This window comes from Triplophysa dalaica, unplaced genomic scaffold, assembly GCF_015846415.1.
Source record: "Triplophysa dalaica isolate WHDGS20190420 unplaced genomic scaffold, ASM1584641v1 Contig8, whole genome shotgun sequence".
In the NCBI taxonomy this organism is placed as follows: domain Eukaryota; kingdom Metazoa; phylum Chordata; class Actinopteri; order Cypriniformes; family Nemacheilidae; genus Triplophysa; species Triplophysa dalaica.
In genome coordinates this window covers 331,169-348,127 of record NW_026622642.1, presented here as the reverse complement: position 1 = coordinate 348,127, position 16,959 = coordinate 331,169, and the positions used below count along the sequence as shown (strand labels likewise).

The window sequence follows — 16,959 nt, the reverse complement described above, 5'->3', positions numbered from 1 at the left end:
CTAACTGTAGGTCAACAATTTTGACTTTTCTAAGCAAGTTTAGGAGACTAAAGCAAAGTATACAATATAATAATTCCTCTGGGAGTACAGATACAGAAATACTTATTATAAGTTAACACCACCCACAGTTCTTTATCATGTCATACTTGCATTTCATTGTAATGCATGACTCTATTCACTGTTGGTAAAAGTCACCTGGCAGTGGAGACACCACGCTCAAGTTTACCCAAGACAAATTCAGCCATTTCACCAAATTATTGGAATCATAGAACTGTTGGTAAAGAACTTGGGTTTGTAATGTGATTGGTTGTTGTGATTACCTGTTAAAGGTCACAGATGGTATCGGGAAATGTGCTTCGGACCCTTACAGTTTATAAGCCAGCCCTATCGTTCATTTGAGCAATCATCTTAACCCCAGGTTGCTCTAGGAGGTGGCCTTGCTTCTAGATTCAATTTTCTGTAAAAGACCATCAATTCCGCTCTCTGTCCTCCAGTTGAAGCAGATGGCATTGAATTCACTTTGTGGGTGTTTACCTCTATTCCTCAGTTTTGGCATGGCTGCAGACTCTTTTATTCTGTTTTTATTAGTTTTCTCGCCAGAACAGGGAGTCATATCAGTGTGAAATTTGCATATCCCACCCTGAGTGGCAGACTCTGATGGCACAGTTAAATAAAAAAAGCTGTCAGAAAAAGTCTGACTTTTTTTTTGTTGAGGATTTTATGCCCAGAGATACTCATTCTGCGGTACTACCTGTGGTGCCCAGACCTCATAAAATCAGCCAGTGTTGCTTTTATGACAATGCCAGCTGCTCAGCGATGGTTTGGTGTTTCCCTACTGAGCAACATGAAATGCGTTGCTCCCTAGCAACATGAGTGGAATGCTCCAATGTAACTCACATGGGTTGTGATTGCCAAAGAAGCCATTTGGCATCTGAAGCTATGAACTGTAGACCAAGGGAATGACAAAGAACAGCTTGCTAGGAATCCTCAAAGTTATAGGTTTTGATAGCTTATATAGTATACAGTTGTCAACATAAATTGAGCAAATCCTTTGGAGAAACAAACAATAATGGATTTTTGACTTCACTGAGTATAAAAATAAATGAACTAAATAACATGGGAAGATACTGTCTATGTACGATCCAGATGTACAGCATGGACTCATTGAGGCATTGTTGGGGAATAAATCAAGCCTCACGCTTAAATATGAATGTTACGAGCAATTGAATACATTATTTGGTCCAGTGGTAATTGCTATGAATTTAGGACAAATGTTTCAATGTTTTTGTACTTCTTGTTTCAACTCCAGATTATAGAGATGTTAGTTCAATGGATGTTTGCTTTGATCCATTGTTCTCCCTGAAAATTGCAATAAGCACTGCTTTCTAAACTACAAAGTACATACTGTATATAAAAGCCCTCATCTGGCATCCCCCTTTACAGAAACTGACATTGGGCCGGAAAGCTCTGGCTTTCAGATCCATCTGAATTCCTTCACACCTCTGGGTGTAAAGAAGATTAGAATACTAACACATGTAAGAGTCATGGTTTAGCGGGTTTGAGCATTGAGCTGCAGTGCTCATTAGAAAGGCAGAAGATTGAGTCTGGTTTATGCCATTATTTCTCTCAGTAAAAAACTTCAGGTCAAATATCAATAATATTGATAAGTATTGTTGGAATAACTTCAATGTTTACATTCTGTGATGCTAACTCTTTGATTCTTTCTCTGTGGTGTTAGTTTTTTTAAGCTTTAGGATTTGGATTACAGTAGACCTACCACAACTGGCCAACTGGATATAGAGACATATTGAAGTTTTTAAAGAGTGATGACTAAGCTCCTTCCTGATTTTCCCAGCAGATTTAAAATGAAACTTTGCTGAATGACAGTTTTCCCTGAAGCAAGGGATTACATTCTTCCACAGCTGAGGAATCTTGATTTTAGACTACCAACCAAGACTTGCCTACTGCAGTTTCTGTTACCTGTATCGGAATACTATGAATAGTGACAGTTTGGGGTAATGCATGTAGTATGCACTATGTAATCTATGTACATAATCTAATTTACTAACAAATATGAATGAACATTAGTATAACAAAGTCATATAGACATTACTTTGTTGCAAGTTAGATATTAAGATTAAAATGCATTTAGGGTGATTGGATTAAAAATTAGTCAACTGAGACCCATCGTTTTCACTCAATCAGCTTCAAATTATCAATGTCATGCACATTGATAGCAGGCAGCTATACAATGTTCTGCAATGTCTGGTGAGTTGGTAGTCCTTCACTGCTTTCTGGGGCACATCAGGCACATGCAGCAATGGTTGCATACTTTGTGCTTTATGTAAAACACAACTTTTATTTCCTTTATGTGTAAAAAAGAAGAAGAGCATCTAAGATGTCCACCATCCTGATGCCTGGAATGAGAGGACAGATAACAACTCCAGACGGTGCATCATGGGAAGGCTTCTGCAACAGGGAGTCCAGATTGTGATGAATGATACCAACTCTAGTCAGAGTGGTACGGGAGTTTTGTGGGAGTAGATGAGTATTTTTAAAGCGATGATTAAGGGATGGAGATGAGAGGCAGCATTTTTCACAGATTCACAGTATTGTCTGAGGAGGCTACATGTAGGGGACAGGGATGATTTGTCTTCACAAGGAGTTGACAATTGGAACATTGTAGGAGCTCATGTGGCTTGTCATAGTAATTAAGAAACATGAACTTGGCTCTTGACACCCTTGGTGGTGGTTGTCTGGTTTTGTGGAGATTAGTTGTATGTTTTTTGTTCAATAAGGGCAATCATAATGTGCTTCATAATTAAACCAATTCTATCTGGACCTGTTGTGCTTGGTAATTTTGATGACTAACTCTTAGGGTATTTCTTGCTAGTTGCTTTTAATTCAAAGCTATTCAGCCATTTCTTTCATGCTTTGTTTATATGTCTGATACGTCAGAAATAGTTGACTCCACTGTCAATTAGCACGTCTCTATCGTGGTAATGTGGCCACATGATGTGAACCTTTGGTATGAATTCATTTGCGACAATTTTCAAATATTCACAGTCATATTATTGCTACTCCATTTACATGTGTTTTTCCCGGGGCATTTTTTATATTTCCATCCCTGAATTGTTGTTTAAACAAATTACTTTGGCTGGAATAGCTCAAGCTGTCATTGCAAGTTTGAAAACTTATGTCAGTAGGAATCCAATAAGAAAGTTCAGAGATGAAATCAACATTCCAATTGTCTTCACTTAACAGAAAGTAACTTAAAACTTTTGTCTTTCGTGTCTGAGAAAATAAGACATTTTAAAATGTTAATAACCAAGCTCAAATTTGGTAAAATATGCATTTAAAAGTAAGTATTACTTAAAATTTCAACATAAACTCAAACAAATAAGTAACATCTGTGTCAAAGCTAGAGACTTAAGGTTCTTAAATGGAGGAGAACTGAGGCTCTTTCAAAACTCCTAAACTCTGAAAGAGCAACCTCTGGATGTGCCGAAATGATATCTGTAATGCAGTGAGCACAACACAGCTAGTTTAATAGCGATGCTTATGTGCATCAGCATTTTAAAACCCCAAAAAATATTACCCAATCACATCAGAGGGTAATAACAATTTCAAAAACTCTCAAAAGAGAGTTTTGACATTTCTAAAATACCACAATAAAACACAAAAATATCTGGATGGCTGGACCTCCCCCGACATGTAATGGGACATGGTAACCTTAAATATAAAGTCTGTCCATTGTACAGGACTTTAACCAGGTGTGATGAATTTTCTGTGTATAAGGTTCCGTTTCAAGATTTTAAGGTCAACCTATTTGAGACTTCTACATCATCAGCAATCAGTCTTATTAGCATATCATTAACATTTCTAGAAATGTGAAGGCATGCATATTCAAGTAATTTTTTTTTAACTTCAAGAAGTTGATATCATTACCTGTTTTAAAGGATACCGATATCATCCACTATTATAAAAAAGTTTTTTGTGAAAGTGTTGTTTATTTGAGTTGCTTCAGTAGGCTCACAGTGTTGGATACGGTGCTTTATCAATGCGTGGGGCCTTTTCTCTGGCTGTAGTGGTGGTGTTTGACTGCAATCATGTATTGTGTCTTTTCTCTCATCCTCAGCCAATGGAGAGTATCCTCCAGTATTTCCCACCATCCCTACACCAATCAATGAAAACATCAAGACCACTACACCACGTTATGAAGTGACTGGAGCATTTTCTCTTCATCCCACGTTTACAGAATGTGAGTTTTCTTTTCAACTTTTTTCATGTGCTTGAAGTGTTTGATATATTTCCTGTTGTTACTTTTGTACAGTGTATGCTCTTTGTGAATTGCACTAATGCGATTCAACTTTTTCGATTTACATTTTTCTAAATATTTTGGTACAGAACATTGAGGGTAGTAATTAATGATTTTACACACACTGATTAGTTGATCAAATGGTGCTATTTACATATTTTAGTGACAAAAAAAGAAGAATCCTCAAATTCCAATTTACTTCACTGTTCATGCATTAAAAGAACCTGGAATTTAGGTTTCACAGAGTTATGTACTCCAAACATCAGAGCACCTAATTCACAGTCTGGACCATGTTTTTCCTTCTGAGCTCAGAAAAAAAAATTAAATGCTTGAGTACACCAAATATGTTGGACTTCTAACGAATATAGAAGATGAATGCTTATGAACAGAGCATGGAGATATAATACAGAGAAACTAAAGTGTGCCATCTACTGGACTATATGTACATCATTTTCCTAAATTTAAAATCTGAAAGGCCATCTAAAAGGCCATCAGTAAAACAGTGGTTCTCAGTTATCAATTCTAGGGACTACAACTCTGCACATTTTCAACATGTTGCCAATTTGCATTTTATTTAATGGAGCTCTGTTCCTACGATTTTAATATGGTTTGTTAAACTACTGTATGCAGTGCAGGGGTCCCGAGAGCAAGTACATATTGACAAGAATTACTCATCAGGACTGTACAAATTAATAATACGTTTCTGAGGATGGCGTGGTGGATCACATCTGTCGCATTAAAAAAGTTCCTGATTTGATTCCCAGTTCTGAGTCAGTTCTCCCAGTATCAGCAGTGTTTCTTCACTGTATTCTGTTTTTGCACACTGTCAAAAGAACTAAATATTAGGCAAAATGGAGTTTAGCTTACTTGTGTGAACTTGAATGTGAGTCTATGAGGTTCCTGCGATAGACTTGGCATCTTTACAAAGCATTTCCCTAGATGCTGGGATAGGCTCCAGCCCTCACGTGACAAGCAGGTTAGAACGAGTATAGAACTAAAAGATTTTAGTTAGAAAGGATACTACCCTGCTGACAAAAAAGGCATAACTAGTGATTTGGAAGCTAATCCCCAGCATGGGATATTAGACTGGTGAATATGGCTGTGTTGGCACACCAACCAGACAAGCACAGCTAAACAGGAAATATGTTATAATCTAATCTGTTTTTTTCAACAAAATCTATTCAGAGAGGTTTTATATGGCCTCTCAAATTTGTCCAAACGAATGTCATCCTTATTGAAAATACTGATCTTTTTGTCCATTGATGGTATATTCACGCATCCCTCTTCCGATAGAGGTCTTTGAAGTAAAGTGTCAATAAATGTGGAGCACTCGATTGTTTGTGTAATGACATTTTAATTTAAATAAATCTGAGTGAGGAGATAATCTGCTATTCATCAAGACTCATTAGCAAAGCCTCACTTACACAAGGTCTTCTATGGTGTTATACAATTTTGGTGGCATGCTCGATTAAAGCACCTTATCCATCTCCTATAGCTCAACTGGTAGATTATTGCCCTTAAACCAAATCAAGCTCATGGATTAAACATGTTTGTTTTCCTGATAAAATGCGTACCTTGAGCCGCCGTAAGGTGCTTTAGATATAAGTGTATCCCAAATTTATTAAATCTATTAATTCAACCGTAATAAAAAAAAAATGTGTTTTGTTGCTATTTACATATGCAACCAAATTTTTGCATGAAATGACAGACTAATTTCTTCATTGCAATGGTCAGGAAAATATAGATTTGAATTTGTGCTATTGAACATACACATTGTTATCATATTTAAGAAACACAAGAGCCAATATCCGGTGTCACTGACAACCAACAGTGTGGCTCCTTTGGTGTTCTTTTTATTTTATAGTTAAATCCCCCAAAAGTTGTAAAATTGTTCATTCTGTACTGTGATACTTTACACCTAACTTCAAACAAAACCTTCATACAGCTTGTAATTTTGTGCTGTTATAAACAATAACTCGAGATAAAGACATATTAATATTTAAACACTCTGGGTGTGTGAGTGTCCATACCAGACTACCACACACCCAGACACATAGGCTAAGTAAATTCTTGAAAGTTTCTAAAGGAAGTTAAAGAGGTTAATATTTCTCATAGGATTCATATTTTTTCATAAGAATAAAATGAGATACATTTTAATAGCTCCTTGTCAAGCAACAATATTTTAGAAAAACACACCGTGCAATATTTGTATTGAATTTAATCAAGTTCTCAACATATGTTCCTTTTTTGTTGTTTTATTTTCTTTCTTTACAGATGCTTTAATGCAATGCTATAAAATAAATAAATACATTTGACTTGACTAGAGTATGCAGATTATTTTATAGGTTGCGTTTGTATGTTTAGGCAGCAGACTTGTAATCAGTTATTGATGGAGCCGGTGTTTGTGCACAAAGCAGGCAGCTCTGAGAAACCGATTCAGACAGGCTTCATTGGCCTTGGCGATAACCGATCACATTAAAAAAACAATACCATAGTTTCTCCGTCATAATATTATATATTCAAGCTTGACCCTGCTTGACCAATAACCTTTTGTGTGCACGCACATGCATGACATTGTGGGACATGGAAGGCAGCAAAGGAGGCTTTCAAAAATCAACCAAGTATCTCAGGAGACAGGCAGTAAAGCAAACATTGGATTTGAAAGTGCCTTGATAGCTCTGAGGGCAGCATGTTATAGCTTTCGGATGTATCCATCAGGTCATAATGCAAATTTCAATTGAAATGTGTTTCTAAACACTGGATTTTTTAATTAAGCTTTAAAGTTAATATTACAGGGCCGCAAATCCAGGGGTTTTCTGTAATGAAAAAATAGTCAGTGGTACCCCCAGAATGTCTCTGTAAAGTTTCACCTCAAAATACACCACATATCTTTCAGTACAATATGTTGAACATGGCCATTTGTGGATGCAATGGAAAACGCATCATTTTGTGTGTGTCTCTTTTAATGTAAATGAGCTTCTGCAAACCCACGCTCGTCAGAAAGGTCTCCTCCGGGTCTCCTTTTATGTTTCATTTTGCATCCAACAACAGCACATATTTATTGTTTATTAGACATTTTTGTCGCTGGCTAGTGGCTACATCTGCTCTTGCCTGAAAATGTCTGACAGCGTGTCTCTGGCGGAAGGCGGAGTCTGTGAGCAGTCATGGTCAGGCGTAAACAATGTGGCATCAGATTGTTAGAGGATCGCCAAAAGCCTGTTTTGTGTCACTGTTGTTGTTTAAAGGAGATTACAAAAAGAAGAATAGATGGATTTGTATAATTACAGGGTGTTTCTGCACACACGCTGGCGACTCAATTTCTGTTAGATAAACATTTAAAATAGCATTTTCTGGGATTGCGTCCCTTTTATACAAATAGTATTGACACAAATAGAAAAATAAAATTATGAAATGTATATAGAATACATGGAAATAAATGTAAAAATGAAGATGTCATTTTTGACAGTTTGTAAAAACCTTTGAAGTTTTTTAGAATAACCTTATAACGGCAATCCAAAACATTTCAGCATCTGTTGTCATCCCTCGAAATGATACCCAAAAGTTTAAATTATAAATCATTAATTTAAGATTATTGAATTATTGAATGGGGATTAAGTAAAATATTGGTAAGCAGTGACTTACATGGTCAAGAACTGATTTTTGTTTATTCTTGTCCAAAAGTAACAAATTGCAGCTTTAGAAAAAAAATTATCCTCTCAATAAAGTATTGTGAATCTGGGCCCAGCTCATTTAATTTTTGCCTCTTTTCATTCGCCTCCTACTTTTCTATCAATCTCTTATCGATTTCACCCTTTGCTATCATGGCACCTTATTTTGCCTAGTAAAGCCCAGCCAAAAGGGGGAGTTTGCTTTACGCTGGCTCAAACCTTTTAATGCTATGGTGAGAGGGAACATGTTCTTCTGTCAGATCAGCTCCCTCGGCCTTTGTCTCCTTGATTACTTCTTCCGACTTTGCCTGCGTGATTGCGTCCTATGATGAGAAAAAAGAGACGGACCGCTAACCTCATGATGGACTGAGTTCCACCGCTCGGCTTCCGATGACTCAGCCATTTCCACTAATCAAATCTTTGAGAAGTCTAATAAAAGGAACTTGTATGAGACCGTAATTGGTGATATTTGTCCAAGCCACAGGATCTGTCTTACGTCTCAAACGTTTTCTTTTGCTTTAGATCTAATTACATCTCTGTAGTTTATATACAGTACTTTGCACAGAAAAGAAAACATTAATTGAAAACAATATTTTAAACAGCAGAATAATAAAATAGAGGATGACATTCCTGTAACACATCATTTAACTTCTTTCAGACGTTTGTTTGAAAGCGAAAATCTTTTTTTATACTGTTATTTTCATAAATACCTGAGTTTGACAGTTAGCATTGAATGAGCACTCTATGTTGCGCTCTATACTATTTCAAGGTCTGAAAAACACCTTCTATAGGTTTGTAAGTTTCTGTTGTTACTTAATGGCTGTTACTGTTAGTTACCTTGGATTTTCAATGGTTCAGACCGCCGAACATGTCATATAGCATCTTTTTAGCCTGCATTTAAGAGTACAGAGTTCATTTTTTCACACTTTTTGTCAACGCAGTAAGTGTTGATACTTCTGCTTAATGAGAAGTGGGCTTATCGTATGAAGATACTAGACCTGATGCATCTGTGTGCATTTTTGTATGCAGTTGTCAAGTGGATATTCCACACATGCGGAGCCACAGGACAAGATGGTCCAACGCCAACTCAGTGCAGTAACTCCTATCGCAACACCAATGTCAATGTCACTGTTGGAACTAAGGGACCATTCAAGGGTATACAGATGTGGCGGGTCCCAGAGACAAGGAAATACAGGTGCAAAGAACAACACACTCTCTCTCACATAATGTCCCGACTACTAAAGGTAAAATATACGCCTGTATGCTCCTTTAAAAGTTTAGCTGTAACTTTGTTAACAGGTAATGGTTAAATGTCTTTGGGACAATTGCAGCCTGTTATCAAGCTCTGTCCGGTTATTAAGGTCATTTTTATGAAACAAAGGAATATTTGAGGTAGTATGCAGACTGATCATGACATTCCAATAGCAAACTCAGTAGAGAAGAGTAGATATCTGATAAACAAATATATTAAAGGGATTCTTCTCCCAAAAATGTCAATTCTGTCATCATTTACTCATCTTCGAGTTGTTCCAAATCTGTATTCAGTTCTTAGTTCTGATGAACACAGGGAAATATATTGGGAAAAATACTTAGTACCAGACAGATTTTGCCCCCATTGACTACCATAGTAGGGAAAAATACTATATATTATATATTAATACTATAAAAATACTATATATTTTTCTTGTTCTGTTGAAGACAAAACATTTTGAGTAGTATAGGACAGCAAACCTTTGACTATGGTAGTCAATTGGGGGCAAAATCTGTTGGGATATAAGCATTCTTCCAAGTATCTTTCACTGGTTCATCAGAGACATGTTGTTTTGGGTGAACCATCCCTAAATTGTCTTTTTTTTGGTTCAGGATCACAGCATATGGAGCAGCTGGCGGGCGCAGTGTCTTGGCTGTTCACAAGTCGCATGGGGTCTACATCACCGGAGACTTTCTATTGCAGAAGGATGAGCTGCTATATGTTCTAGTAGGACAGGAAGGAGAGTACGCTTGCCCTAATGTGAGCGAGCCATTCTATCAACAATTATCTGTGATGTTCCTTAGTTGAAGTTGAAACATGTTTAGCATCAAAATGAATTGAAGCCTTTACACTTCATGCTTAAGGATATGAATAGAAACAAAATGTTTTAAATAAAATGAGACAAATAATGTTTTGCTGGAATGATTTTCCTAGATGGTACCTACAATGGACCGGATCTGTAGAGAACAGCAAGGACCCTCCAACAACAAGACCCAGCTTAAGGGAGGGGGAGGCGGAGGAGGGGGGGCAACCTACGTTTTCAGGGTGATTAGTCTTCCTCCATCCTTAACCCTTAACCATTCCTCAAAATCAAAAACACTAACCCAATCCTTATGGAACTTAACCATAATGTATGGGTGTTCATTCAGGACCTTAAAGACTTTCAGATTCCAAACTTATATACAACCAAATCAGCCATTGTAACTTATATACATTTACTGACAAAGAGTTGCAGTTTTTCGTTTAAGTAAACAGTCAAGCAATATTTTACCTGGCTGAGAAATACACAGTCTGCATGTGTCTGATCAGAGGAAAATGCAACATTAGCTTCTCATGTAGACACCTGCTGTTTAGGTGTCTTGAGTATTTTCAATGTGTATGCAGTATTATACCTTTAGTTTAACATTATGTTCCATTGGTTACAGGTGGAGAAAGGAGTCCACATTCCTTTGCTCATTGCTGCTGGAGGTGGTGGCCGGGGCTACAGCAGCCAATCAGAAAACCCGGAAGAAGTGATGGACAAAGATCCAAGCATTCCCGGACGTAATGGCAGATCAGGAGCAGCAGGTGTCCTTTAACCGCCCCTCAACACAGTTTTAACATTGATTTATAAATACTTGAATTACATGTGAATTAGGCTAAACTTGTGTTTAATATATGGTTTAAAGGGATCTTATGGCAGGGATACGTGTTTTTCTGTGTCTTTGGTGCGTTATACTGTAAGTTGCCCATGCATGTATTGGACACGTAAAATTGCAAAAAATAAAGTGTCGGAACAAAAGATGCATTCTATCTAAAACAAATGCTCACCCAGACCTGCCTGAAACGCCTCGTGTAACTACACCCCTGTAATGTTTTTTGCTGCTGTTAAAATAGTGATGACCCTAGCTCACTAAATATGATTCCCTTTCTGTCGGTCTCTCGACGTTGTGTCGAGAACAACAGATGGGGTTCGCCCTTGAGAACCAATCAACTCTGACTACTATAGAAAAGGCCAATGAAATTTGGCGAATGAAATTTGCATGCTGGTCTCCGCCGCCGGATGTCTGGTATAAATGGAAGCCGCCGTGCAGCATTAATTTACCTTTAGTTCTTCAGAGTCTTCGCTCATGACTACGAACAAAACGAATTCAATGAATTCTTCTTCTTCTACATTGCCGGATCTATGATGTAGAGCAACGGATCGGTTCCGGAGGTGTTAGAGGAAAAGGGACTGAGCATTCTCCAGTGCGGCATGACCCGATGTTCTCTTGGGTGCGGTACTCTCATCGAGGAGGGGGATGGACACAATAGCTGCGTCGAGTGTCTGGGCGTCTAGCACACCGAGGCAGCTTTCGTTGACACATCTTGCCCGCACTGCGGGCAGATGATCATACAGAAGTTGCGGTCACAGATGGCTGTCTTCCTACGGGAACCAGCCACCATTTCATTGCTACCCGGGCAATGACATCGGTGGCTAAAGCCCCGATGCCCGCCAGTGTTAGCAGCGTTATGTGGGGACCTCTGCGAACGTAAACCCGCCACCCAAGTGCTCACGGGCCGATCGCACCCCGATTCGCTCTTCTGAACGTTCCCCAACCGGCGGTGGCATGGCACGCACTCTGAAACGATGCGTGACATAGATGAGATGTTGAGCTCAGGAGGAAGCAGAAGTGATGTCAGCCATGCTAACCCGGGGATACGTGGTTCCTGGGGTCGGAGCGCGGTGAAAAACCGCGCCCATCCCGGACGCCATTTTTTCCCAGAGGTGCATGAGGAGCTGTGTAAAGCTTGAAGCGTTCCACTCACGGCCCACTCCAGTCAAACAAGCTCCGGCTCCCTCACTTCCCTCGATGGTGGGGCAGCCAAAGGTCCATCCTGCAGGTCCGCCAGGCCAAGGCGTTGAGAGAGCTCCATGAGGGGAAGGCCGACCCGGGTAAAATGCAGGATCTCCGTGCCACCACTGACAGCGCTCTACGGGCGACCAAGGTGGCGGCACGGGCCCTCGGTCGGACGATGTCCACGGTAGTGGTCCAGGAGAGACACCCCCCGCTTTACCTTGCGCAGATGAGTGACACTGAGAAAGTCCACTTTCTTGATGCACCCGTCTCGCACAGTGGGTTTTTGGTAACACCGTCGAGGACTGCACTCAGCAGTTTTTGATGGTGAAGAAGCAGAAAGTGGCAATTAGCCACATTTTACCGTGCCGCGACTTGGCCGCCTAGAGGCCTCCGAGATCTCGCGTGTCATCTGCTTCCTGGCAGCCCAGGACCCCTTCGACATTGGCTCTGGTTTCTGTCCCCCCAGGCTCCTGCCTCGTCATCAAAGCCGGACCCTTTTCAGGGCCTGGAGCCCACTTACTCACAGAGTTTTTCCATTCTCCCCGGGTGTACTTGCAGCCGATCGCACACTCCACTGGACTGCCCTGGCGAGGCGTAGGGTCGTACACACACATGACAGCTGCCACCACTCTCAAACCGACCAGGCAGGCAAAAAGGCAGCGCCAACCTACCCTCCGGGGACCCCCCGCGACATATGGTTGGCTCCGCCACCCGACGAACCACCCCCGGTGGGAATGGTGAAGCAGACCGTCCCCTTGGTCCCCCTGTCACAGTCCCTGGGAGCTCGAGAGCTGCCCAAACTGTCTCGGTGGCTAATAAGGGCGGTCCGTCTTGGTTACTCGATCCAGTTCGCCAGAGACACTCCCAAGTTTCGGGGCATCCTCTCTCCCTCTGTCAGAGGCAGGGACACCTCCGTACTTCGGGAAGAGGTCACCACCCTTTTGGCGAAACAGGCATCGAGTTCGTCCCTCAAAACCTAGATATTCAGTTGGTTGCAGCCGCTGCAAGAAGCGCATCATGACATCCATCAGGTGTCAGGATTGGTTTCGTGACAATCGATCTGTTCTACCTTTGGATCTGTACCTGTCCCCACGGTCTTCACGAAGATCGTGGAAGCCGCCCTATCTCCCTGAGGGGAGGAAGATGTGCGGCTACTAAACTATCTCAACGACTGGCTTATCTTGGCACACTCGCGAGATCTGTTATGTACACAAAAGGACCTTGTGCTCCGGCACCTAGATCGTTTGGGACTACAGGTCAACCGAGAGAAGGGCTAGCTCTCCCCAGTGCAGAGCATCCTCTTTCTCGGTATGGAACTCAACTCTGTCACCATGTTGGTGAGACTGTCCGCAGTACGAGCCCAGTTTGTGTTGAACTGCCTGGAACACTAAAGGCAAACAGCGGTCCCCCTGAAAAAATTCAGAGGCTCCTGGGACACATGGCGTCCTCGCGGGGGTAATACCCCTCGGGTTGATGCACATGAGACCGCTCCAACACTGGCTTCAGAGTCAAGTTCCGAAGAGAGCGTGGCACAACGGCAGCAGGCGCATGGTGATGACGCCCTGCTGCCGACGCACCACAACCCCCTGGTCTTCCATGACCTTTTGACCGACTAAGGTCCCTCTGGGCAGGTTACGAGGCAAGTCGTGGTGACGACAGACGCCTCCCTGCAGGGGCGCGGTGCAGTGTGTAATGGGCACGCAGTAGCGGGGCATTGGACGAACCCCTGCCTGCGCTGGCATATCAATTGCCAAGATCTGTGGGCTGTGCTACTTGCACTGAGCAGGCTGCGGCCTCTCGTTCAGGACAAGCACGTGCTGGTCCGAGGACAGCACTACAGCTGTGGGGTACATCAAATCGTCAGGGTGGCGTACGCTCACGGCAGCTAACACGACTTGCTTGACGCCTCCTCCGGTGGAGTCAACAGGTGACCCGTTCCCTGCGGGCCACACATATCCCGGACAAACTGAACCAGACAGCCGACGCGCTTTCTCGTCAGTATACGCCTCGCCGATAGTGGCGACTCGACCCCCGCGCAGTCCAGCTCATTTTGATGCTGTTCGGGTAGGCCCAGGTAAACCTGTTTGCCTCCCGCAACACCACCATTGCCCGAGGGGGGGTATGCCTGCGAAAGCACCTTTCCACCCTCCAGTAGGTTGGGTCAGTGTGCTCTATACCTCTCTTCTTACCCAAACATATGGCTAAGAACAGGTATCTCACCAACCTTCCTTCTTACCCAAACACTGGTTAAGAACAGGAATTCCATCCATCACTAAGCAAGCACCACCTGGGGGTTGGCTGGGCAGAGCAGCCCTCCTCCTTAGGCCAGGACATCATATGAACTATCACAGATAGCTCTAACCGGATCTTGTGCTACCGGACGTTTGTAACACCCCCTCTGTGGGCTGTTCCGTCCGATGTATCCTCATGAAATGGTTCCCACTCCTGGTAACCCATGATCTTCCCCAGGTGGACCTCCACCCCGTGGTTAACTACTCAGCCCGCATGTTCCATGAGTTCTCCTCCACGGACCAGACCATACCTATGTCCACTGTATTCCTCCCCACAGGTAGGAGGTGACCTCTGCAGCGCATCCCTAATTAAGGAACTTGCGCTTACCCGGTGTAAACCCGAGCCGGACAGCCTCTCCCCAGTAGAGAGCTAAGGCCTCCGTCTGTGAAAGGTTACCGATCAGGGCTGTACCCATCTTTCTCCAAGAAAACTCTGGAACCCCCGACCACCACACTGGAAGGTTACAGTTTTGCGAAAGCTTCGAGATGACACGCCCAGGCCTGTTACCGTCGCTTCGCTAGAGATTGTGACACCATACAGCGTTGTGGCGTTTTCCATAGGTAACCCCATCTGTCATTCTTGACACAACGTCGAGAGACCGACAGAAAGGGAACGTCTTGGTTACGTCTGTTACCTCAGTTCCCTGATGGAGGAAATGAGAGGTTGTGTCCCTTATGCCACAAACACGTATCGTATTCTGCTGCAGTCATGAGAGGCTTTCAGCTTCTTCAGAACAAGAGGTAAATGAATGCTGCACGCCGGCTTCCTTTTATACCAGACATCCGGGGGTGGAGACCGGCATGCAAATTTCATTCGCCAAATTTCATTGGCCTTTTCTATAGTAGTCAGAGTTGATTGGTTCTCAAGGGCGAACCCTATCTGTCGTTCTCGACACAACGTCTCGTTCCCTCCATCAGGGAACTGAGGTAACAGACATAACCAAGATGTTCTCCACCAGATCTATCAAGACAAATCATTGTAATTAGTTATTTAAAACATTAATTTCAGTCAGGGAATTAGTTTAACTTGAAGGAAAATTCGTATAATAATCATCATTAAATATACATATTTTATAGATTCTGATTATTATAGTAATAAAAGTCCTTGAATGTATTCGTCCAGCAAATGCATCAATGATATTATACACTTTAACGTTATCTCATGGACATGAGTAAAACGACTTTATCAACCAGCATTTTGAGCTGTGGCATAGATCGAAACACAGTTTAAGTGACCGAGTGTGTGAGCGTTGAGTTTGAAAGCACCTTTATTTAGACACAATATTTTCAATCACATAAAAGACCCTTCAAAATACATTTTTTTTTTAAAACATACAAATAATATATATAAACAGTGTTACCCGGTTTTTTAATGTTGTAGTTTTTTTCCCTTAAAAGCAATCACAAATCATCATCTTTATTATTTCTGAAGAGAAAGCTTCACCAATTGCCATAAACCATTGAGAATAGATTGAAGAGAAAGAAGAGTTTGTTAAAGCGAGAATATTGTACAAATAAATGAAAAACTATTTCAACTTCAGAACAACAATTGGTCGTTTGTGCAGGGACCGCCAGCAGCCTCTAGGGGAAGAATTAGTTCCTAAAAACCAAGTCCATCTAGTTTCTGGAACTCCTCTCAAAATATGACCATTGGATGACTTAACACAGGAAATAGGCCTATAAAGAGTTTTCCTTCTTAATTCCTAAAACTCATCCAACTGAGGGATTTTTAATGACAGAATACACTTTTTATCACCTTCCCACTCCCCATAGCAATTTTTATCTTTAATGAGGGAAACACATAAGGAACTCCAAAAAAAACTCACAAGCTTTCTTTGAATTTCTTCTATAAATCCTGCAGGTGGTTGTAGCACCGTTATGCAAAAGTAGAAGCAGACGAATTATTGGTCTCTAAAATTCTTCCCCTTTAAGGCAGCTGAGGTAACAAAAAAATCCATCTTGACAACTTTGTGCACACCTTTTCTACTGTACCCTCCCAATTTAACTTTTAAAAAGTGTCAGACCCCCCAAAATTTCCCAACATGTTGGTTCCTTCTTTACTTCACATATGATCACATGGTAATTGAGGAAGTTTTTCTTAATGCCCCTGACCCACCCAAAGAGCTTCACTTTTGTTCCAATTTACTTTGGCTGATGAAGCTTTATCATAACAATTCAGAACTTCAAAAAGCCTCATCTCCATCATAATATCTACATTATGGTTAACAAAGACTGTAATATCGTCAGCATAGACAGAAAGTCATATTTTCGAGACAAAAGGACATATTTTACCTGACAAATTCTTTTGAAGTTTAGGAAGTATTGGTGCAATCGCTGAACTGTACAATTGACCAGATATTGGACAGCACTACCTTATCCCTCTTAATATAGGAAAAGGTTGATTCAAACCAACCCATACCTTAACTACACAAGCAGCATTAGTATATAACAATTGTACCATTATTACAAAAGTGTCACCAAAACCAAAAACTTTTTGGCACAGTAAAAAGATCAACACTATTAAAAGTTTTCTCTTGGTCCAATGAGACTAAACCAACATTAATATTAAAAACTTTAGATATATCCAAAACATCTTGTACCAAAAATAAAT

General features: G+C 41.2%; 1 protein-coding gene across 1 annotated transcript in view; it reads left to right on the top strand.

The window, feature by feature from the left end:
• LOC130417021 (ALK tyrosine kinase receptor-like) overlaps positions 1 to 16,959 on the top strand; it is a 75,977-nt gene that overhangs the window by 39,038 nt on the left and 19,980 nt on the right. The window contains exons 7-11 of the mRNA XM_056742360.1: positions 4,139 to 4,261; positions 9,016 to 9,181; positions 9,850 to 9,997; positions 10,172 to 10,282; positions 10,663 to 10,804. Coding sequence (XP_056598338.1) covers positions 4,139 to 4,261; positions 9,016 to 9,181; positions 9,850 to 9,997; positions 10,172 to 10,282; positions 10,663 to 10,804 — 690 coding nt within the window. The remainder of the gene's footprint in view (positions 1 to 4,138; positions 4,262 to 9,015; positions 9,182 to 9,849; positions 9,998 to 10,171; positions 10,283 to 10,662; positions 10,805 to 16,959) is intronic.